Source organism: Etheostoma cragini, chromosome 8, assembly GCF_013103735.1.
Source record: "Etheostoma cragini isolate CJK2018 chromosome 8, CSU_Ecrag_1.0, whole genome shotgun sequence".
In the NCBI taxonomy this organism is placed as follows: Eukaryota; Metazoa; Chordata; class Actinopteri; order Perciformes; family Percidae; genus Etheostoma; species Etheostoma cragini.
In genome coordinates this window covers 12,532,445-12,556,627 of record NC_048414.1, presented here as the reverse complement: position 1 = coordinate 12,556,627, position 24,183 = coordinate 12,532,445, and the positions used below count along the sequence as shown (strand labels likewise).

At 41.8% G+C, this 24,183-nt stretch overlaps 3 protein-coding genes across 8 annotated transcripts; 2 read left to right on the top strand and 1 right to left on the bottom strand.

Annotated features, from left to right (window-relative positions):
• Positions 1 to 1,250: 1,250 nt before the first annotated feature.
• Positions 1,251 to 7,752, top strand: epx (eosinophil peroxidase). Its single transcript, XM_034880160.1, has 16 exons — positions 1,251 to 1,353; positions 1,444 to 1,534; positions 1,652 to 1,827; positions 2,087 to 2,219; positions 2,366 to 2,495; positions 2,573 to 2,779; positions 3,371 to 3,737; positions 3,816 to 3,976; positions 4,052 to 4,310; positions 4,386 to 4,556; positions 5,424 to 5,661; positions 5,739 to 5,950; positions 6,034 to 6,198; positions 6,451 to 6,534; positions 6,749 to 6,845; positions 7,202 to 7,752. Exons 1-16 carry the CDS (start codon positions 1,299 to 1,301, stop codon positions 7,257 to 7,259), a joined length of 2,604 nt encoding a protein of 867 aa, XP_034736051.1. The 5' UTR covers positions 1,251 to 1,298; the 3' UTR covers positions 7,260 to 7,752.
• Positions 7,753 to 7,811: 59 nt separating this feature from the next.
• On the bottom strand, positions 7,812 to 18,036 carry rab3il1 (RAB3A interacting protein (rabin3)-like 1). 6 transcript variants are annotated; one of them, XM_034880168.1, is made up of 13 exons: positions 17,914 to 18,036; positions 16,947 to 17,300; positions 13,811 to 13,994; positions 13,590 to 13,685; positions 12,581 to 12,658; positions 11,643 to 11,879; positions 11,350 to 11,469; positions 10,281 to 10,409; positions 10,066 to 10,178; positions 9,834 to 9,857; positions 9,392 to 9,491; positions 9,235 to 9,301; positions 7,812 to 9,048 (listed from the first exon to the last, which is right to left on the bottom strand). In XM_034880168.1, exons 2-13 carry the CDS (start codon positions 17,168 to 17,170, stop codon positions 8,963 to 8,965), a joined length of 1,458 nt encoding a protein of 485 aa, XP_034736059.1. In that variant the 5' UTR covers positions 17,171 to 17,300; positions 17,914 to 18,036; the 3' UTR covers positions 7,812 to 8,962. The 6 variants fall into 6 exon arrangements, with proteins under 6 accessions (XP_034736059.1, XP_034736060.1, XP_034736061.1 ...); XM_034880169.1 differs by lacking the exon at positions 9,834 to 9,857 and having other exon boundaries at positions 17,914 to 18,035; XM_034880170.1 differs by lacking the exon at positions 11,350 to 11,469 and having other exon boundaries at positions 17,914 to 18,033.
• Positions 18,037 to 18,432: 396 nt separating this feature from the next.
• On the top strand, positions 18,433 to 24,076 carry best1 (bestrophin 1). The gene is made up of 10 exons (XM_034880164.1): positions 18,433 to 18,597; positions 18,843 to 19,125; positions 20,081 to 20,175; positions 20,274 to 20,507; positions 21,260 to 21,414; positions 21,539 to 21,616; positions 21,927 to 22,079; positions 22,190 to 22,270; positions 22,358 to 22,509; positions 22,597 to 24,076. The coding sequence occupies exons 2-10, from the start codon at positions 18,974 to 18,976 to the stop codon at positions 23,663 to 23,665; spliced, it is 2,169 nt and encodes a 722-aa protein (XP_034736055.1). The 5' UTR covers positions 18,433 to 18,597; positions 18,843 to 18,973; the 3' UTR covers positions 23,666 to 24,076.
• The last annotated feature ends 107 nt before the right edge of the window (positions 24,077 to 24,183 follow it).

Here is a 24,183-nt window from a genome sequence, read left to right as displayed (position 1 = left end):
GACTAAAAGCATACAAAAGTTTAAGTTGTTAATCCTATGTATCATTACTATCCAACCATGTAGATAGCCCTGGTTTGTTTGAGGTTTAGAGAGAGAAAACAACTCCCTAAAAAAAAAACATAAATAGAGACCTTTATTAATAAATCGCCCCTTCATCCCTGTGTATCTAGTATTTGCTTGTATTTTCTTCAAAGGGGCGTTTTTGTGAACAAAAGAAGACGTTTCAGATCTTGAACGTCACAAACAGTAGATTATGTTTTTTGTGGGTCAGCAGAGATAATATTAATAACATTGTAATGAAATGGGACTGATGACTCATTTGATGGTATCACACACCTGGAGCATCAAAGGGAAGACGCAGACAGCCTGGTGCTTCACATTTAAGCTTTAAAGGCTTATACTGAACACTACTGCGCTATATCACATCCTCTACTCTAGTTTAACAGACTTGTCTATCTGATCCTTAATGGATTTCTTATTTTCATCGTCATCCCTGGTTCTTCAATAATTTCCCAGAATCCTTATTTTCTAGCTCATCCACCTGTCTTGTGTCATTGGCACAGGGACGATCAGATTAAAGGTTTCGGCATGTGGAAAAGACGCAGACACACTTGTAATGAAAATGATTCCCATAAACTGTACTTTGCATCTCCTTGATATTCCATTTGGCTGCCTAATGTTAATAATAAAATTTAATCAGGCTGTCTTCTCATTTTCATTTTTTAAAGTTATACTTCAATCATTATTTCTGTCTGTCTGTATTTCTTTGGTTGATTGTGTTGACTGCTACAAAGATGTATTCTCACGATGGATAGGTAGAATTGTTTAATCGAAATGATCCAAACATGACAGAAGGTTTTCATCATGAGGACAGAAGTAAATTTGATTTGAAATGTTATTAGGTTGAGGCATTGAGTCCAGTGTTTGATGTTGGGTTCCTGTCACCAGGAGGACAGATAAGGGGATTCTGCACATACCTGTTGGCCCTGCTGCAAGTGTATAAATGGCAACCTTAACCCTCGTAGCCAAACACACACACACAGGTTGGCTCTCAAGATGAGTCACGGTCAGAAGAGTGGTGAGATACTATGAACGTGATTCATTTTCTAAACCTGGAGTGAATCCTTTTTCGCATGGATTGAATAGTTTTAACATTCTCGATGGACACAGCACTCGCAGTGAGTTCCTGTTTTTACCCTTCTTGATTTAATTGAATAAAGTAGTACGTTTCTTGAGATATTTAGTGAGATGTGTTCTAGTTCCAGGTGTCCATCTCTCTGCTTGGACTGGCTCTCATCATGCTCTCCTTCCCTGAACATGCTTCACTGAACAAAGTATTTGACAACAGGTCAGGTAGGATTTCTGGTCCATTATTACGGATAAGACCAAATACCTGGGAGCTTTTCTAACTGTGTCTATATTTTTCCTGTGCGGTAATGTCAGGAACTGTGTATCAAGGATCTGTATTTGTGAAGGAGGCTCTTCAGAGGGCGATTGAACTGACTGATGCTGCTTACGCCCACACAAGTGAAAGGTAAAGTTGACTGTGTCACTGTGGAGATATTTTACACCCACTGCAAGGCACAAACCATAATTTTACATCTATTAGGCATTGTGTTGTCACTAAAAACAAAGTTTTTGATGTTTCCAGGGTTAAAAAATCGCAGTCTGAGGGTGCTTTGAGACCCAGTGACCTGCTGGCTCAGTTTAAACAGACTGAAGCCAGAACCAGGACTCAGATCCAGGCTGCAGAACTGTTGGACAACACAGTGGAGCTGATCAGAGAGATGGTCTACACTAATACAATGGTTCAGCCAGACCCTCGGGGTATCAAACAGCAACATAACACATCACAACACACAGATTTGTCTGCACCTGTGTGTCTACGAGCACTACATCTAGTACTTGTCTAACATGCCAGGCCTCTCCTTTTAGTAGATTTCAGGCTTTTTTTTTTTTTTTTACTGTCCCCTAATTTATCCTCATATGCATCATATGACAAAAAGCGGTTCACTTTTCTTCTGGTCTAAGACAAAGATTGATCCTACGTTTAACAGTGTGCTGTGTGTACTGTATGTTCACAAAGAGCTGCTGAGTGAAGGAGACATGAAGACTCTGCTGCGGGAGACTGGCTGCTCCGCTGAGCTGCAGAGACCCACTTGTGACACCGACTGTCTGTCTGAGCGCTACAGATCCCCCACAGGAGAGTGCAACAACAGGTAAGTGCTCACACAAAAGCATTAAAGCACACCTCTTTGAGGGTCATCCAGGAAGGTAAAACTCAAATTACATGCAATTTAGAACAGATTTGATTAGATTTTGTTTAGGTTTTTGATAACTGGGTCTGTGTTCTTGTCCTGTTTAGACAGAATCCCAGATGGGGGGCCGCAAACATCCCCTATTCCCGGTGGCTGCCTGCAGAGTACGAGGATGTGTGGGGGATGCCCAGAGGCTGGGACCCAGAGCACACCTACCATAACGCCACTCTGCCTCCAGTAAGAGTTTTGCAGCAGCACTCAGTCATCCTCTGTCCCGTCAGCTGCTGTAACTCCAGACTTTGTGTGTTGTCCAGGTGCGGCTGGTGTCTCAGGAAGTGCTGTTCACTCACAATGACAAGATCTCTCTGGACTCCACTCTGTCCCACCTGCTAGTGGAGTGGGGTCAGTGGATAGACCACGACGTGGTACTGACGCCTCAGAGCCCCAGTACAGCCGCCTTCAAGACAGGAGCCGACTGCACACACACCTGCAGCCGGGACACGCCCTGCTTCCCCATACAGGTGCACTTTACTGTCAGCTGCTTCTCAGTGTACCTGTTTGTTTTTTTTGCTTGATGATCACAGATGTTTAATTTTATAAGATAAGAGAGAACTTTTATTCATCTTCAAATAAATGTTTGTGCCTAACATGCTCGATAAACAGTACATACTCAAATAAATGTTTTGTTTGAATTCCATATATGCATACAGTACATAGTATAAATACAAGATACAGACACTAAAATAAATGAAAATATTTTAATTTAATTACAAGCAATGAATAACATATACAACAAGGTATATTTGTTACAATATTACTATATATATGCATATCCAATTTTTGTTTTCTTTTCCCCTCATCATTTTTTTGTGGTTTTTTTGTATGATTTATTTATGGGATTTTGAACATAACAGATACATAGTACACCTCATCTATAGAATGAAACCAATACAGAGAGTCAATCTGTGACACAAGGTATTAACAGGTGTATGATTTAATCCCAGTTCCCACCCCCCACCCTCCCCCACAAAGAGACATCATTGAGGTTAATTGAAATAGGGTAATTCCCCTCATTATTGACTATAAATATAAATAAAAACCTCTCTCCCCAGATTCCTTTGTCAGATCCTCGCTACGGCTTCCAGAGTTGTATGCCTTTCTTCCGCTCTGCTCCCAGCTGTTTCAGTGGAGTCCGGTCTCATCACCAGCGAGAGCAGCTCAACGCCATCACCTCCTTTGTAGATGCCAGTATGGTTTACGGCAGCTCCACCAGTCTGGCCTCGGATCTGAGAAACCGCTCCTCTCCCCTGGGCTCAATGACCCTCAACTCCCAGCACTCAGACCAGCAGCTGGCCTACATGCCATTCCTGCCACGCCTGCAGGCAGACCTGGACCCCTGCGGCCCCCGAAACGCCAACACCCTAGGGGAATTAAAAAGATCCATGCGCCAAGAGAACACCACATCCTGCTTTCAAGCTGGTAAGTGAGTAAATGTAACACGTTGTCTGTTCTCTGCAGGCTTCAGTGGAGCTGTTGTTTATGATTTATGTTTCACAGGTGATTCAAGAGCTAATGAGCATCTGGGAATGATTGCACTGCACACGCTCTTTCTGAGAGAGCACAACCGGCTGGTCAACGAGCTGCACCTGCTCAACCCTCACTGGAGCCCTGAGACACTTTATCAGGAGGCCCGCAAGATCATGGGAGCTATTCATCAGGTATCTCTAACTGCTTCCAGCTATTCCCCTCCTGAGCATTCCAAGCGCTCTGACCTGCTTCCTTTACCTTTCCAGATCCTAACATGGGACCACTACCTGCCGCGGGTTCTCGGCGACAGTGCCATGTCTCGTCTGATGCCTCCCTACGAGGGTTATGATCCTGAGGTGGATCCAAGCATCGCGAACGTCTTTGCAGCTGCCGCATTTCGATTTGCCCATGTCACCGTGCGGCCCGTGGTGACCAGGCTAGGGCCAGGATACACCACCAACTCCCAGCATCCTCCTCTGCCTCTGCATCATTCACTGTTTGCTTCTTGGAGGGTCGTGCAGGAAGGTAAAACTATAACTGTCATAAATTCAACTCAAATTACATTTCTTTTCACTTGTCTTTTTTCTCCTGGTGTGTCAGGTGGTATAGACCCTGTGCTGCGCGGTCTGTTGCTGTCTCCGGCCAAGCTGCAGACCCCAGGTCAGATGATGGTGGAGGAGCTGACAGAGAGGCTGTTTCAGGCACAAGGAGGGATGCCTCTGGACCTCGGGGCCCTTAACCTGCAGAGGGGCCGGGATCACGGCCTGCCTGGTACCAGCTATCTTACTTCTGGCACAGTACAGTGTTATTTGGATAAATTTATACTAAAAGTCTCCAGCTGACTGTAAACAAGATTTGTTTGTATCAATATATCATCTACCTATGTGTTTACTTTAAAGTACCATTGTTGTAACTGTCTGTTTAAACTTGAAAAAAGAGAGAAAAGAGTTAAGTACACTCAAAATGTCAGTATGCATACTAAATAATGCTTGATTTCAGAATGTGCTTTTGATGCAATGTCCCACCATGCAATGCACACAGGAAATAGAGGACTTTCTCATAGCTGCTTAACATTTAAAATAAGGTGAGGAAGGTGGGGGTGCAACAGAAAAATTTAGGAAAACAAAAACGCCATCTTTTTATTTCGTCTTGGAAGGTTTTGATTGGCAGTGACATTTTCTTTCGGCTAAACAGTACAGAAAGATGATTTTATTTTTTTTGTGTCCTAACTATAAAACAGTACACTTTGATAATTTAGTATATTCTGTATACGGTAGTAGTAAGTTGACGTGCACAACACTGGCCCCTGGAACCTGCACACCAAAGAAATGCAGCTGTTGTTCCCGGTGTTCTGGAGTTTTGAATGTCCGCTGTGAAAAAAGTGTGTTGATTCATGAACCAGTTCCAGATGTAGGAATGTGTTGTAGTTGTTTGAACAAACTGTTGGCAGTGGAGTCAACACTAGGCGAGAAAATTCTTTGAATATTTGTTATTTGCTCAAGTAGAATTTTGCATCTGTTAATCACTGATGTGTATTTATTTATTCTGGTGTAAAGTAGAGGTGGTCTTTGTTTCAGATAATTGAAAGCCTGTATTCAATGCTCTCCCCTCTCTTCCTGTCCCATCTCCTTCCTTCAGGATACAGCTCATGGAGAAAGTCCTGCGGCCTCTCTGTTCCCAACACTACATCAGAATTGGCCGAAATTCTGAGTAACTTCACTTTGGCTCACAAATTCCAGCTCCTGTATGGGACGCCACACAACATCGACGTGTGGGTGGGGGCCATCTCTGAGCCCGCTCTGCCCGGAGGTCGAGTAGGACCACTGCTGTCCTGCCTGCTGGCGAAACAGTTCAGAGCACTGAGAGACGGGGACAGGTGAAACTAAATCCTCTGGTTTAACATTATGACCATTACTAGGTAAGAAGAGGAATCTAAATCTTTTGTCTCCCCAGGTTCTGGTGGGAGAGGGATGGAGTGTTCACCAGCACCCAGAGGAGACACCTCCACACAGTCTCTCTCTCCCGCATCATTTGCGACAACAGCCGCATCACTCACGTCCCTGCTGACCCGTTCACACGCACCGAGAGGCCAGAGGACATGCTGGCCTGTTCACACCCGCTCATCTCCCACCTGGACCTCAGCCCATGGAAAGAACCAGACACAGGTGAAGAAGTGGAAAAGAAAACAGATTGATATCGGATTTGTCTAGTTGTGTTTTCACATGGACCTGCCTACCCTCTCATTCAGATCCCAGCTGTGGTCCAATACCCAGGATTCAGTACGGCTACTCCCTTCTTTGTGACTCTGTGATTCTGTACCAGTGTCACTCTGGCTTCAAGCTGCTCGGCTCTTTATCTGTCAGCTGTGATCCAAATAGCCAGCAGTGGAGCCCCACACCCCCAACATGTCAAGGTATGAAGCCTAAACTAGGGCCTGGTGACTTGGCTGGAACAGATATCAATATATTTCTAAAGACCAGTGAATCACAATATGGCTTATGTGTTTAAAATCTCATGATGGTGATGTTGAAATTCAGATGTAAACCATAATTTTTTAATTAATTATAGACCTTGTAAACCATAATCTGCTAAAAAAGAAACTAACATGTCCGTTTATTAGCTGTTCTAGAGCATTGATATCAGTGTTTTTGTCTGATTGTTGCAGATATTAATGAATGTGAAGAACAAACTTCTCTCTGCCCACAAAACCTGGAGTGTCTCAACATACTAGGTTCATTTACTTGCTCAGGTTGGTTCAGATCATTTCATAATGCATGCTTCCACTTATTTATTTGACATTTGGTGCCAAATACTTTTATTGTGAAGCACTTGTAAACTTTTCTTTTGAAAAGTAGTTAATCTTTCATTCCTTACATTGCTGAGACATTTAAACAAGCACAAGATAAAAGCATCTTTTATTTCCCATCCTAAACGTTTCTTCACGTTTGTGTGCACTTATCCAGAAACCTCCTCGCTGTCTGCGGCCTCTGTCTTCACTGCAGTGATGGTAGTGATCGGGGGTGTGGCCGCGCTGCTGATGATCATGGTCTGTTATCGAAGGTAAGTCACTGTAGATACAAATCAATTTCATGGACACAATCTGGATCCAGATTTAGCTATTTTATACAAATAGCTACTACAGGACTGCCTACGTATTTTGTAGTCATCTTAACAACACTCAACAATTACTAAATTCCTGTGCTGGACAAGTATTCAGACCCTTAAGTCAAAGTAATAATACTACACTTTTACCGGTATATCTGAAGTTTCTGATTCAATATTACTGCTGCACTAACGTGTATGTTTTATTTTACTAAGGTAGATGTTTAAAGGTCCTCTAAGCAATATCACATGTTTTTTAGGCTACGGCATTTTTTGTCACATACAGCCAACATCTCTCAACGTCTCTTTTGCAGATATTTTCCAAAGAAAGAAGAGTTAGTCAACGCTGGATGTTGCCAGGGGAAAAGTTAAAGAGTTTGGTCAAATGTTCCTCTACAAAATGTTAGATGAAAAATATCTGTCTTTTTTAATTTAAGTTGCAAATATATTGATGTGTGGACTTTCTGTTTATAGTAGTAGAATATGTTGTCTTGTTAACTTATAACACAAAAGCTGGACAAACGTTTTACATTAATAAGTATCCCTGTTGTTAACCATTAAACTTGACCTGGTCACATGATTGCATGTTTTTCCTCTGACTACACATTATGTGACTGACTAGTCCGACGGTGCTAATTCATCACCAACAAGTCAAACTACTGATTAAGGTTGTGATCTGTATGATGAGACCATGAAAACAAAATAACAAGCTTACAAGCTTTTCAATCCGGAAACTAAAATCTTACTGGAATGTCTGATATAAAAACAGATTTTCATACAATGAAGCCCCTCTGAGCTTGATATCGTCTCAGTATCCATGTGCCTGATTCCTGCTTTCAAACCTGTTCTGTAACTATGTGTTTCATATCTTATCTTTTATCAGAATTTGTTCAAACAACCTATAAATTAAACACAGTACAAAGGTGATGTAGTGAGGCTACAATGCCTCGTCTTTAATGGAGTATTTTAATGATCGGTACACTGAGGTTAGGAACCTCAAAGCCCTGAAGAAGGATGAGAAGCAGTTATCGCACTTTCAGACAATATTCTTCATTTTCGCCGTTAACATTTTTATGTAAAACGTGGCCATATCATAAAATCCAGATATTCCAAAGTACAACCAATATACATTATATAATATGGCTATACTGCATTAATGAAAAGCCATTTATGGCTTTTACTGTATGTGCACTCTCTTCATTGCGGACGTGTACAACTGCAGTTGCAGTGCATACTGCAATAACTGGTCATAAAGCTTGTTCATTTTCTGATTATATTGTAAAGCTGTCACTATTTTGAGCTTGGAGGTGTCATAATTTCTGATTATAACTTACAGGTCAGGCTGACAGGAAGTTGTTTCATGTGTGCGTTTATACAAGACATCTAGAACAGGTAGCGCATCAACAGAATTAAAGTCATGCTGAGATAAAGGTCTGTGGTGTTTGAGCCATATAGTAGTTCAAATAAAGTGGAACTAAAAGACACTAGTGAGCATTATATTTATGTAAGAATAAAGAAAACAACCCGAATGATAATGTTTCCAATAATAAATATGGACCACCTGGATACCGTCAATCTCACAGTAGATTTATTACATTACATAGTTAAATAAGAATGTAATACTTGAGGTAAGAGGCCAACTAAACTCTCTACACTGGTTTCATGCTCATATTTTCAACAGACTTACGCCTTGAACAAAATACATAGAGTCTATCTGTATCAACATGAGAAGTTGTGTAACTCCACAGGGGAGGTTCAGAACAGAAACAATTCTCCTCACCTGGGAGAGAATAACTGGAGGCCTGCAGTAAAACAGAAAATATATTTTACATATCTGGGAATGACAATATCTTTAAAATCATTTTAATTCATCTTCTTTCTAGCTGTGCTGATTCAACTCTGTCTAATTGCATAAAAGTGACACGCAAACATTTTCTGCTTCCCTTGTTGGTCAACCTCTGCTCCGGCACTAATCTTGTACAACCCCTGCTACAAAAACTGATCCAAGACCTGTTTGTTACCACAGTTTAACCCTGACCTTGAATAATCAACACCATGCCGTCCTGTCAGGTCTTCTAGCCCTGGTCAGTGAGATAGAAACCTAACTTGGCCACAGTCATCTCTCTGCGGAGACGCATCACCTCCCAGAACATCTGCTCCGCTGGACGGACACACACACACAGACACAGACACACACAGACACACACACACACACCAACAACAAAAGATACAACATGTTAGCTGTCTGAATAAAACCCTTGCATGCAAAGCAAGAAGCAAAAGAAGGAAAACAACTTATACTAACAAAGCGATATATTGTGTTAAATACATGTTAGTGTTAACTTACCATCGTGTCTCACCAGGCCCTGCTGGATGTAGCGGATATAAGTAAAAAAATTGCAAACTGCCGTGATCTAGAAAGGTGAAATAAGGACAAGGTCACATGAAGCAACACTTAATAGCAGCGTGTCTAATGAAGGTCACAGAGATTAAGTGATAGTTACCCGTGTTCGGCTGGAAGGAGAGATGTAATAGTAGCTCCCCTTGTCGCCAAGTTTAATGCGATGTCGGCAGAGGCGCGACATGCCGCTTAATGCACATTTTCTACAAACAGATCAGCTGTCAGACAATTAAAGCTCCAAGACGTGTTGCCGTTTTATCAGAGTAAACATGAGTCAGGAACTATCAACACAGAAACTTGGGGAACTTTGAATTAAGACTAAATAAGGGAGACCATACATCGTAGTAGAGAACAGCAAAATAGTAGTGCACAATCAAAGAAAGTTAGTCACAGGAAGAGGAAACGGTTCCTTAATGTACATGCAGAACTCATTTTACAGATTTGTTTACAACTTTTCACATGATGGATAGACAGACTACATTTCATGCAACAGTACTTTCTGTTAGTGAAAAGTTGAACAGGTAATTGTTCCTGAGAGGACTTACGTCTCTATTGGTGCCCTAAAGCCACTGGAAAAAAAGATTTTTATTTTAAATCAGACAGAGATTAGAAATGGGCCCGTTGATTAAAAACCCTCTCAGATCCGTACTATGACTACTATCAGGTGAGAATACAAAACCAAAGAGTGGATTTTCAGTGTTGACTTAGCCATTGTTTAGCAGTGAAAGGTGAAAGAGAGGACAGGATGATAGATGATATGTAGACATGATAACTCACTTTGGGCCGCCACACTCAATAGCGGAGGCTTTCACCATTGGTAACGCTGACATGGCAACCGGCTCAATAGTCAAAGAATTGTTTTCCACTGCACTCTGCACCAGCTGTGACAGCTGTGAAGAACAGTAATCAATTATGTTAACATAACCTTAACCACTGTGATACAACAAATGCGGTGGTTTGGTTTTCGTCTAAAGAAACGGTGAGATTCTGACCTCAGATCTTGTGAAGGAGAGGCACGGTCCGATGTCTTCCCTGTAGATGCGACTCAAGAAGGCAGAGGAGCGCTCAACACCCGGATTCTCCTTCCACATCAAAAACTCTGCATACAGAACAGAGTCCATCTGCAAAAAGAAAACAATTCATCATTCACTTATTACACTGACCCTCTGAAGAATTAAGTACAGTCCCCCCTACATAACCCTGTTCAATTTCAGATGCATGCAACCAACAAGATAAAATCACATTTTCAAAATAGAAACAGGTAAACTGGCTAACTTATCCAATAGTGCAAAATACTTTAAAGACATTCTACAAGGTAAAGATGTGCCTTGCTTTCCAGCTTAACAACGATGGATTTTTACTACATTTAACAGCGGAAACACTTTTTGACAAAACACTAAATGTACATTAAAACACTGGTATCGATCAAAATGTCTATAAACATCAGCTGACAAACTTTATTGTCCAAAATGTATCTGGCTTCACCAGCCAACGCATACATTAAAACAAAAATCAACACAATTTAGCAAAGACAAAATTGCACAAAAACAAGAGTCTAAAGCCATGCTTTCAGCTCTGTGGCTGCACAGACAGAAAGAGGTGTAAGGAGGCTATGCATTCACTTTTCTACCTGCACCTCCCTGAATCTTTAACATGAAGCTTCTGTCCCTGCTGCACAACCAGCATATTTTCACAGTCAAATGTGATTACCAACTCTTTCTAAACCAGTGAGAAGCCATAAACATTGTTGAGCTTTACGTTGTTGTGTCGACCACAGATAAGTTCATGCATTTACATTAAGTCTTAACTTGAGAACTGTGATTTAAAAAATTAAAAATGCTATAAACTACAAGGTCCATGTTTGTCTCACAGCTATTTTGTAAACAGAAGCAACACATTTAGTTTATGTCACTAGAGACTAATGCTCTCAGGCTAATAATACTTTTTAAGAGATACAGTGTATTATTGTCACTTTCTAGTGAGGAGGAGGGAACAACATGCTCTTTTCCCCATAAGAACAGCTGGAGAAAACAGTCTGCCAGCAACTGAAGTTGCAGTTACCTGTCTGCTGTCAGTGCCCAGCCCCTCCCCCCGCTCCTGCCAGTGAGGGTCTAAGGTCACACTGACAGACTGGCCAGGAACCAGGCAGAGTATAAGAGAGAGAAGAGCAGGAACAGCAGGCTGAGAGAGGAAGAAACACCAGAGACAGAGAGAAAGAACGAGTCAGGGAAAGGTTAGTAGAGAGAAAAGAGAAAGCAGAGAACTACAAGTGACCGGAATCAGGAATGAAGGGTAGAAACAGAGAAATGCATGGAGGAACATAGAGGCAAGTGTACAACCTTTATTTAGGTTACCTCTCGGTCCTCTCTGGCCGCTGGCTGAATGGAAACTGAGGAGGGTTCTGGTTTTCCAGGCAAAGATGGAAAGCCCCCACTTGCGCTCTTGTTGCGGACGTGACCCCCGACGTGTTTGTACGCTCCCCTGGTTCCTGACGTCTGCAGCTGGGGATGCAGCTGGCGGTTTGGTGAAGATGGGGTGGATGTCAACACCAGAGTCTTGAGCGCCGTCACCTCTGCTTGCAGAACATCAATCTATAAGCCAGACAGAAAAAATACATAAGAAGAAAAATATATTTGAGATTGTGGCAAAAGTCAGATTATGGAAAAACAAAAGAATAATAATAGCAACAGCTAAATTTTTAAGATACCTTAGTTCAATTAAAAAAATATTTTCGCTGCTTAGAAGGATTTAATGGGACAAGGGGTCATGAAAATCACTCAGCTCAGACATCATCATCTTAAAGGCCCAGTGTGTAACGTGTTTAGTTGTTAATTATCAAAATCGGTGTTGCCCGTTCACCAACCTTTTTCATGAATATTTACCACCACCATCAATTCCAAGTGTTCTTATTGGCTTGAAATTTTACATTTCCGTTTGCATGAACTGTGGTCGATATTGAAATACGTTAGCCGGTAAGGGACATACAGGACATCCTGCTCCGCCTTTTGCATTTTCACTGTCACAAGATAAACTCACAGGTGCTGCTAGTGCTACTAATGGGTATCATCGCTTCCCCGCCCCGGCAAGTTCAAAGATGGAAACATAGAGCACCATACGTAAATTCCACATTTCAGGAGCAAGAGTCTTCTTCTTCGCCCAGAAAAAGAAAAAGCATATTGAAAAGAGAGAGTTGCTTGTAATATATGATCTCAGTGCTAGATGGGAGAAAATCCTCCACATTGGACCTTTAGGTTGATGAACTGCAGTACAGAAACAGAGAAACATCACCTACCTTTCCCTGAGCCTCCTTCAGTTGTTTCTCCGCGGCTGCTTGTTTGACGTTAGCTTCATGCACCATCTTGTGAGCTTCCTGTTGTGAGATTGAAACATTAACACAATGTCTGTTGTCTATCTATACAACAGGGTTCTCAAGGTTTTGATGATTAAGTGCTAATTTAGGGATCCTTGTGCAACCTACGATAGTGGGTCGCACAAGAAAAGTGCACACATAAAACAAAACGTCTTTTCCATTTCAGTTCCACATCATGATGAAAAATCATGATGAACATATTTCACTTTTTTCCTGACATTTTATAGACATATTGATAATTAAAATGATAGCTGTAGCTCTGGGGCTAGAAAATCAAAACAATGAGCTACAAGAGGCTAGGACCCTGTTTACATGTACATGGTTATTTTGACAAACAGACACCTTTCCCTTCGTTTACACTCGAACAGAGAACTTGACTCTGAAAACGAGCTTTTCTAAAACCTCCGGCTAGAGTGGAGATTTCAGACATTTTCATTTGCACGTTTGCATGTACACTGAGACAACCGGAGGTTAAGGCAGCAACGGAAGTGAGGAAGAAATGTCCGTTTAGGAAAATTGCCGCCAACGTGTAAATATAGTCTAGAACTCTCTGCAGGGGGGAAGGGGAACTGACGAGTCTGGTGATGATTATCTGTGGGTTTCCCTCTACAAGCAATCCCTTTCACAGTACACACAGTCATCTGACCTGATTGGATCCACTGACTATATCATAAAATGCATATTATGTTGTCTATAACATGTGCAGATTTAAACTATTCCAACCCTGAACCCTCATTTCCAAATATGTTGTTTTTCTAAAACTTCTCTCTCTCAGTGAAAAAGTGGACATATTAGTGTTAAACTTGCAGTAAAGGTTTTCACTGCATTGCAAATTGTGAATATGAAGACTCATGATGTCCCTTCCCTCATTATCAGGGTCTAAGTGTCAAATTCCCCGTGCAGTCAGCAGAGAGCAATGGTTACTGCTTACCTCAAATAGACTGGCAGTCAGCTCCTCCAGCTCCTGCTCCAGCTGATTCCTGACCTGCGACAGACGCTCACACTCCTTGTCCTTTAGTTTCAGTTCCTGAGATGTATAGGAAAAAAGGTCACAACCAAATATAATGAGGAAGGACATTTGCATTGTCATCTTTTTTCAGGTCACACAGTGCTTTGTGTCTGTACGCGTTAGCAAAAAGTAGGTTACAACACCCTCTTTGCAGTGTCCAGCTGTTCCCTGAGGATCTCCGAACCCTTTTCTCTGATTTCTTTTTCTTTGATCTCCAGCGAGGAGCTTCGATGCCGAGAGAGGTTGCCATGGTCCCTGCCTGAGGTGGGCCCAGCCTGGCCTCCTCCCTCCACTCTGGACATTGGCTCTGGATCCAGATCTACTAACCTTCACACAAGCAGAAATACAATCAGTATTGTTAGTGAGGGAACAAAAAAATGTCATTTCCATTCCTTAAACAGGGTTGCTATAAATACAAATAAGCATATAATCTTGATGTAAATATAATGACTGTTTGCTTTGTGTTATCTGCCATTGTGTGTATGTTTTAATTGTGGCCACTAAGGGGCTTCAGATGTTATTTAATTCACAAATGAATAATTAAACAAAAAGTGACAATAATGAAAGTGACCCTAAAGAGGAGCAGGAAATCACTACAGTAAGTCATCATTTTCATGTAAGAGTGGGTATTATGCGTTAAATATATATGATCGTCATGAAACTTCCAATACTATTATAAATTCAGTTGTTTATTAGGTGCACATGGTTAAAACGAATGCATCCAAAAAAGATGTAACATTATTGTTAGAGGCTGTAGTTTTGTGTTTTCCTTTTTTTTCTTTTAACTAATTGTTTCTGATGTTTCCTCAACTCCATTTACAGCCAATGTTTCAACAAAGAGTATCTCGTTTACTGTTATATCAAGGATTAGGGTGTTAAATTGGTTATACACTTTAAAACACAAAACATTAGTCTTTACCGAACAACAGTTTATATTCCAATGTAAAGTTCATTAAGATGTTCAGTTTTATATTTGACAGCAGAATTGTGTCTGACAACATCAAAATATCTTCTCTCGTAGCTCTAATTTTGTCACTGAGTTAAATCCCAGGACCCCAGACCACAGCTTTAGACCCTCTGCTGCTGTATTAGCAATCCCAACATTTAAAATGAACGTTAATTGCTGTGTCGTTTAGATTAGGGTATATAGATACCCATAAACAAGGGTTTTAGCTAGCTAGTTGTTGGCTAACAGTTATAACTTTTTAGTCTGGAGAGGTTTCCCATCAGTATCCGCCCTTACCCTGTCAGTGTCAGATATAAACCTTCTATCCTGTCTGTGTATCACTGCCAGGTGTCAACTTCTTCCCTCCAGTGTCCTTCATTTGTCCATCATTGTTGTTGTTGTTAAATAAACTAATAGCCACTTAACTGACAGAGCTAACGTTAGCTGGTTTCAGTTTAACTAAGTAACCTCAGCCGTTTTAAATCAGCGGAGGAATGCGGACACTGACGTAGACAACCGAGAACCGCAGCGGTTTGATATAAACGATTTAAAAGTGTAACGTCGAATTTGTTAACACTTTTACATCCAAGTCCTTCGCTGTTTCTTTTCTTAACCCCGTGTCCTTACTTCCAGGCATGAAAAACGAATGTCCCAAGTCTGTGCTACGTTTGTGGCTGTTTCTCACCGGTCACATGACAGCGCCTCGCCCTGACCGCCGACAACAATCAAAACACCGGGCCGGAGGCTGGAGCAGCAGAGAGTACCGCGCACACCGCCTCACACAGTGAGGCCAACATAAAATCCAGCATTTGTACAGTAGCCTACGAATCATATGGTTAGTTGTTTATCTATATGGTTTTCATGTGTGTGAGGCTCTTACAGTTACATCTACAGAAAACTTTTTCAGTAAACTTAAAATGATTTTAAAGTATCATGGCCTGATTGTCCTTCTGGGAGACTCCAGGGCAATAACGAGGTGCTGGACCCCAATAAAGTTATGTAACGTAACATTTTGCATTAAAATGTCTAAAAACGACTAGACCTACAGTATGTTATATATTTTGTAGAGGTGTGTGTAGTCAGCTGCAGCACCTACAAACATACAGGATGGGGATATCATCAGGTGCCAATACACCCACTGGACATTCCCAAAACGGCAGTGATCATGCCGTTTGGTCTGTTTGAGTTCCTGGGCATGCCATTCAGACTTAAAAACGCCGCTCAATCTTTTCAACGCCTCATGGACACTGTTTTGCGGGACCTGCCTTTTCTTTTTGTGTATTTGGATGACATCCTGGTGGCGAGCACATCCAAATCCCAGCACCTGGCACACATCCGTACCTTGTTTGAGCGGCTTAGCCAACATGTACTTGTACTGTAAGTTTCAATTGAAGCACAAGCCAAACAACGTAGCTTAAAACCTGAGCTTAGTTTCCAATTTAACCATTGAGTATTAACCATCAAAAAAATTTGTAGTTTGCATTTCCTAATTCCATTATAATACATATCAAAGTTAAAAATTTTAGTGCAATCATGCCAAATAATCCAAACTAAACAAAGCCCTTTGGTTGTGGTTAAGTGAATTAAAAAAATAATAATAATTTATCAATTTTCCATCAAATAAAATGACTGATAAATCAGTCTATATCATATGTACAGTATCAGCCTTTATGTTTACCAATAAGTAAGAGTTCTTTGAGTCCGGTCAGGGACTTTTCTTGCATTTCATCGTTCATCTCTTTCTCTACCCTCATTTCCTGTCAGCTTCCCACTGTACCCTATAATAAAGGCAAGAAATATCATCAAAACATGTTCTGATCTGACCCGCCAGTAGGCCCAAAGACCAAAAACATGTCTCTCGGTCAATTCTGCATAGATGCAAAAAAATGACTTGGCATGCAAAACAAGCCTTAGATAACATAATCTATTGTTGGAGTTCAACGAGTGACTCAAAATAGACTTGTTAGTTGCTAGTTTACAAGTGTATTAATTTGCCTTGACCACCTTAATGTGATGGTCACACGCATAAAGAATCCCATAGGGATGAATGTGTATGGTGAGTACAAGTTTGGCTTTACATCATAACTAATCAAACCACATGGGAAGATTTTTGTTGTTAGATAATTGTGCAAAATGATATGTTAACTGTCTCTTAGGTGACTGTGGTACCAATATGGTAGAGAGTGATGCATTTGTATCCTTTACATACAGCCATTGTGGTAACATTTAGGATTATGGTCGGGCTACACTTTGGGAAACACCTTTCAAAACGATTATTTAAATAAATCATTTTTAGCCAATACAGATCAAACTCATCTCCTTTTGACACTCACCGTCCAACAGCACAGCCCTCCTTCTCAGTTTCCCTGCTGCACTTGTGCACGTGTCTGGCGGCTGGCAGTCCCAGGACATCAGGTGTGCCGAAAAACACAGAGGAGGAGTATACTGCTATTCCAGATCTCCCTGCTTTGAGGATTTCATACCCTGGGCTGGCTGTTGTTGAACATGGTGGAGAAGAGGAAATCTGGACGCTGTGAATTCCCTCAAACGCATCCATGTCTCTCTTTCATGAAGTGAAGAAACTCATCAGAAACTACTAGATGTCTACACTGAAGTTACATTTAGTTTGTTATATGCTTTAGCACCATTTCAATGTAATGATCCTGATGCCTGTGTGTTTCAAGCTCCTACAATGCAAAACACAAAGTTACATACAGCAACTTAAAATCACATGAAAATTTGAAAATTTGCATCAAACAAACCTCACAGTCAAAGTCTTTCAGTAACAAGTTGACAAGCCTTGACCTCTACGGTGTTTGAACAACTGAAACACTTCTTTCCTCTCTGAAAACTGCAGAGCTAGAGGAGCTTGGACTCTTTTTTTTTGCAGGTTGTCATGCTAAAGGAATTTGTTTCATTTTTTCATTGTGTGCTATCCAATGTAAACACAACTTACATAATAATAATAGTGTATACTTTATTAATCCCACAAGGGGAAATTACAATCTTTTCACTCTATTGTTATTACACACAGGCCTGAATTACACACACATGCTCAGTACCTATACATGCACTAAATGGAAAGATGTCAGAGTGAGGGGGCTGTCAATGGAAAGGCGCCCCAAGCAGTTGGGGGTCTGGTGCCTTGCTCAAGAGCACCTTGGCAGTGCCCAGAAGGTGAACTGTTATGGGGCAGACGCTCTTACTGGGTGAGCTAGAGGCCGCCCCTAAGAAACCGTATCATGCAAGTATCACAAACAGGAAGATTTAAGGAAAAAAGAATACACAGAATACACTTACCAAAGTGCCTAAAGCTGACCCCCAGTTGTTGCCAGAGCATCCAAAATCTGTAAAAACTGCTAAAATGGTGCCTTGATAATCTCAAGACTAAACTCTGTCCGCACTTCGCCTTGCTGTTGGTCTCCTGGTTACAAAAGAAGGGTTAATCACTAACACTTTCTTGCCAGTTAGAGCCCAGCTGTACACATTTCTTCCAGCAGAGGGGGGAGAACACACAGTCCCACCTGATCAAGAGTTTTCCATGAGTAAACACTGAATGAGGCTTCAAACAGAAAACAATTAATGTTCCCTCTAGGTATTTAATAAAATCATGAAACAAAAATAACGTCTTTGCAATTCAGCAAAAGGCAGAGAGAAATAAACTGTGAATGTTTGAAGATGGTTTCTTAAAGTCATATTTCCCAAATCTGAACACAGCTACACAGCACTCATGCCTTTAACCAACCTATTTGTGGCAGTGTGGGTGCTCTGCTGTCCTCAGATTTGTTCAGATTAACAGGACCCGGCCTCACAATGCAGCTTTGTTGCTGAAACAGATTAACACATCAAGTGACCGGAGGTGTAGGAGTCCCTTGCTCTCTTTTTCTTTCCTGCTTCCCTTTCTCCAACATCATTCCAACAGACGCTGCCGCCACACATCTCGAGCCACAGCGAGTACGATGGCCAGACCTTTTCATTTGTGTGGTAAGTGTCAACAACTTCACAGCCTTGTCTTTGAGACCATCACATATTATATCCACCTGTTGTACCCTGTGAACAGCTCTTCAGATGTAGTAGTGTTTTTAAGATCTAAAACAAGGGGAATATTATTTTGAAGGATTTACATAATCAAAATAAAAGTTTCTTGCTTTTGTAAATCCAAACTTATGCGAGTAGAGAACATATATGAAATAACTGCTAATATAATGCTGTGTATTTAATCATTTTAGATCTGTGATCTAATTGACCTTATGAGATCGAGGCTGATCGCTGACGTTGAGCTCAGACGAAACACCAGTGGTTTCCTTCATGTCACACCACAATCAGCCAGCAAGTTGGCCAGCAAACAGCAGCCGCAGCAATGACAGTAACGTACTCTCGTAGGGTTGCTGATGCAGGCCTCGGGACTTTCTTTCACCTGCTTCTGCGATGGAAGGGCAGCATCTATAAACTGCTCTACAGAGAGCTCATTATATTCACTCTTCTCTACTACTTCTTCAGTATTGTTTATAGGTACTCTCTGAGAGAAAACACTGAACTCCAATAATATGCTTTCACGTCCTCCAGTCTGCAAATAAAGCGTCTATAGACTGACACATATAGCACCTTTGAGGCCAATAGAAATATTTGAGTTAAAAATAATAATCTGGTAACAATATATCTTCTGATGTTAATTTATTTTACCTCAACATTTTACGAATCATTTAAATTTAGTGAATTCAAGAATTGGGCCCAGAATATGTAGGCCTACTAAGAAGGACTGTCTCCAGGTGAAACGTGTCAGTGTTCTCTGGTGGACAAACTATTTAAAAGAGACTATCTAAATTATCTCTAACGTTTCTTTGCTATTCGTGTATTGTAGTTTTGTGTTACTTATCAGACAATATAATCACAGATATAGATATGTCTTTGATAATGAATATGAGCTGATATCAGGCCCGGGACGATTTATTAGTTCCAGTAGAAATTTTATTTACCAACGTTAACTTGCTCAATAAACATAGGACGGTTTTCAGCTGGGATCTGGGGACCGCTGGAGGTCTTTGGGGAGCTTTCAGGGGTTTGATAATTTAGGGATAGTAAAATTAGTTTTCAGTTTTGTTACTAGAAATTTTGACAATAAAGCATACAACGATAACTTTATAGTATCAGGACATAGGTTTAAATATACCAATTGCTGTTATCTACACACATAAGGTCTATTTTACTTAAGGTGGACAAAAATTCTTAAATGGGCATCAGTACACACTTCTGTTTTTATTTAAGGAAACGTTTGTATTAACCAGGTTTGAGAAGATAATTCTTAAAGCAGCTTATTTCTGCTACCATGATAAAACAAACGTTTGCTCAGTTTCACATTATAACAAGTTTTGAATGATCTCATTTGAATTTTGAATCCTTTTCCTGTTCTTACTCTATGACATTTCTGGTTATTACAACATACCAACTTATATGTTTCCTTCACCAGGTTTGTGTTAAATAATGACCAGAAAAGGCTGTTTGAGAAGCTGTCAATATACTGTGACCGCTACGCAGAACTCATCCCTGTGTCGTTTGTGCTGGGTGAGTCGAGGCTGATTGTTTTATTACTTTTAGATTTCAAGGGTATTGGAAACGTTACATGGAAGTTAGCATCTAATTCTTCAAATTTCTTTTGTCAGGTTTCTATGTCACCTTGGTCGTGTCCCGTTGGTGGGGCCAGTTTGAGAATGTCCCCTGGCCCGACCGCTTGGCAGCATTAGTGGGTGGTCATGTTCGTGGAGCTGACGAGGCCTCCAGGCTGACCCGACGAACTCTGATGCGATACGCCAACCTCTCTGGTGTGCTCATCTACCGCTCTGTCAGCACAGCCGTCTACAAGAGGTTTCCCACCATGGAGCATGTGGTGCATGCAGGTACGACGATGGGATGAAAACACCAAAACTCCCTGTTGTTGTCTCATCACATGCAGTGAACTCATCCAAAGCTGTTGGATCTGTTTGCACTAAGTCCTCAAGAAACTGTTTGAAGTAGTCCAGCATGGCACTGATTTAGACTCTATGTAGCCTATTTCCACCTGATGAAGATGAACCATTTGTAGGCCTACGTACATGCTGTACTTGGCAAGTACAGCGTGTTACATACCAAGTACATCAAAAAATGCCTCATCATTCAATACAAAGTGTCAATACCTAAGGACTAAATCTCATCAATGTCTGTGAGCAATAAGCACGCAGCAAGCATGTACCAAGATCTAATAATGCTTTCAATTGGCTGTTGACAGACAGAGACGGAGACAGGGCTTGTGTGTTGTTGCATTTTGAGAGGCTTGACTACAGTGTGCATCACAGGAACCAATATTTGAGTCACAATATTGGTTTTAATAATGTTTGAACGATACCCAGCCCTAGATAACTACACACATGGAAACGGGCGACCTCGAGCTCACCAAGAAGAGTGTGTGCCCCATGTAGGCTGAATCCTTGGCAGCGGCCGTGGGATGGAATCACACTCATGGCCCTTTGCTGCATGTTGCCCCCTCTCTCCCCCCTTTCCTGTCTTCAAGCTGTCGTCAATAAAAGCCCCCAAATGATCTTAAAAAATACATGGAAACATCCTAAATACTCTCTTTCTGTCATTTCTTCATTTCCATGTTTGTGCCTCTCAGGTTTGATGACGTCAGAGGAGCTGAGGCACCTGGAGGACTTGCGCTCTCCTCACAACAAGTTCTGGGTCCCCTGCATGTGGTTCGTCAGCCTGGCTCTGAGGGCTCGGACTGAGGGTCGCATCAACAACGACGTGGCACTCACAGCCATTCTCACTGTAGGTCTTCACGTAAATCTATCTGCAGGCCAAAAGAGCCTGGACATCTTTATTGTAGCATTTTTAGGTCTGAAACATCTACTAAATTTTTTTTTGCCTGTCGTGCTTTTACTTTTCTGTTCAGGAGCTGAATAGTTTACGGGCAAAGTGTATGAAGCTGTATGGTTACGACTGGATCAGCCTACCTCTTGTCTATACTCAGGTTTTGTTGATATACTTTGCTCTAACTAAAATACAGTAGATGCATGTTGGTCGAACACATAGATTTAATAGTTTTTGAATGATTAGGTGTCAAAAATGTGACGACAGTGCTAATGACAATGCTGCAGAGCTAACATTAAGCTGCTGGTGGGCTATAAAGAATGATTTTGTGCATTACAATAATCTTAATTCTGTATTAAAAACTATTTACCTTATTTTGATTAAAGTTAGCACTCTGGCCTAGCAAAAACACGATGAAATAAACCAAAAAAAGTAGTTGTGAAACACACCTGACTAATGTATTTAATTAGGTGGCAACAGTGGCGGTCTACAGCTTCTTCCTGGCTTGTCTGATTGGTCGTCAGTTCTTAGATCCAGTTCAGGGTTACCCTGGTCACGATCTGGACTTCTACCTGCCTGTTTTCACCCTGCTGCAGTTTTTCTTCTATGTAGGTTGGCTGAAGGTGAGAACAGCAGACTCGTTTTAGGATCTAGTTACACTCATGCTGCATCACAAATGTTACTCATTTGTCCTACTGAGCTGTGTTGTGGTGTTTTCTGCTTGTGGTCTCAGGTGGCTGAGCAACTCATTAATCCTTTTGGTGAAGATGATGATGACTTTGAAACCAACTGGCTCGTTGATCGCAATTTACAGGTTTGAATTCAAACTATTTGTCACTTTTGATCAGCTGCAGACAGAGGCCGTCTTGTTCTACTTGCTGTGGTTTCTGTTGTGTCCCAGGTGTCCTTGGTGTCTGTGGATGAAATGTACGACAGCCTGCCGCTGGTTGAGAGGGACATGTACTGGAATGAGTCTGAACCTCAGCCTCCCTACACTGCAGCCAGTGCTGAACACCGCAAACCCTCCTTCATGGGATCAGCCCTGGATATCAGGTTCAGTAATGTTTTTACTTTCTGACAGACCATTCTTCAATACTGAAAAGTATTCCCCTAACCAACCACAAATTTAATCTAAACTAGTGTTCCAAAGGATGAGATGGAGTTTCAGTCCAATCTGGAGCAAATCAAGGAACATGAGGAAGCCAACTACTCCACCCCTCTGCTTGGAGGGCTGGGCCGTCTCCTCGGTGTCCAGTCCCCTAACTTTCCTCGCTCCTCCCGGGTCTCTCTGCTGCGCCGCCGCCCCGGAGCTCCACAAAGCCGCTTCCCTCTTTACCTGCACCCAGAAGGGCCATTAACTCCAAGTCAAGGCCGTCAGCCTTTGAACCACGAGCGAGAGCCAGACTATGCCTTCTCCACCATGCCTTTGTATGAGAGACCGGGTTTCTACAGCTGTCCACAAACACCCATCCACTGCGTGCCCCCTGCTATGCCCCGCCCTCGACCTGCCCGGCGAACTCAGAATGAGTGGGACCGCAGCTGCAGCTCCCTCGCTCCCCCAATAATGGGCTCACAGCTGCTGCCTCCCGACACCCCTAACCACGTCCCCCCACCGCCGTCCTCAGCTTTCCCTTGGCTGAGTGCGGATGGCGAGGTGTCGAGTGCCACTACCTTTTCCTTCCCTGACCCACCACCTGAACTCTGCCCAATATCCAAACTGAGACGTGGACACGGCCTGCTGTCCCGCCGCCCTCCACCTCCCCGTCTTAATCTGGACACCCTCCCCCCAGCTGACAGCCAGCCCGGACCCCTAAGTGCTAGGGTGGTAGGAAGCGGAGGAGAAAGGGTATTCTCGTTCACTCCTCCATCTCGCACAGCGGCAGCAAATCCCAGTAATCCCAACAGCAGCTCTGGCAGCATTAATGCAACAAGCACCAACAGCGCTGGCACGATGGGAAGTCTCTGCAACGGTACTAATTTTAGTAACCATGGGAACTTCAGCACCAACATGCGGGCGAGCAACGGGGGCACTAATGGCGGGCTGAGCAACAACATGAACACAGTTTCCACTTCAGCATCGTCGCAGCCAGAAACCAATCAACAGCACTCACCCAATGATTCAGGAATCTCATTGGCTGAAGGGGACCTGTTAGGTGTTTTGGTAGACGGTGGGGTAAACAAGGCGGCGGGAGGGAGGGAGCAGGACTGAGAAAAGGTGTGACAAGATCACAAATGGCATTCAAAATATTTCACACATAGAAGCGCTGATCTATGTGACATCTGAGTTGCATTTATAATAATACACTTTATTTATATAGTACAATTCATGCATAAAATGGAACACAAAGTGCTTACAGTCAGCTGGTACCCTACACACAATTGAGAAGTATTTGTCGCAAGCACCAGAGTTAATCTCTACTTTCTGTTAAGCTTTTGTAGAACTTATTATCCTATTTGTAACTCTTAAACACCTTGAGAAACTATCTGAAAAATAAACACATTTCAGTACTTCTGAACCTCAACAAGAAGCCAAAAGGAGTATATTCTTCAACTCTTTTTTTGAGAATCGTCTCCATCAGTGTACTCTAATTAATTTTAATAATTGTTATTTTTTTCCAATGACAAAACCTTGACATTTTTTTTTTTTTACTATTTATTGTATTATAAAAAGAAACGGTTTGTACACATACAGTAACTACAAATAACTATAAATCTGCAGAGAGAACC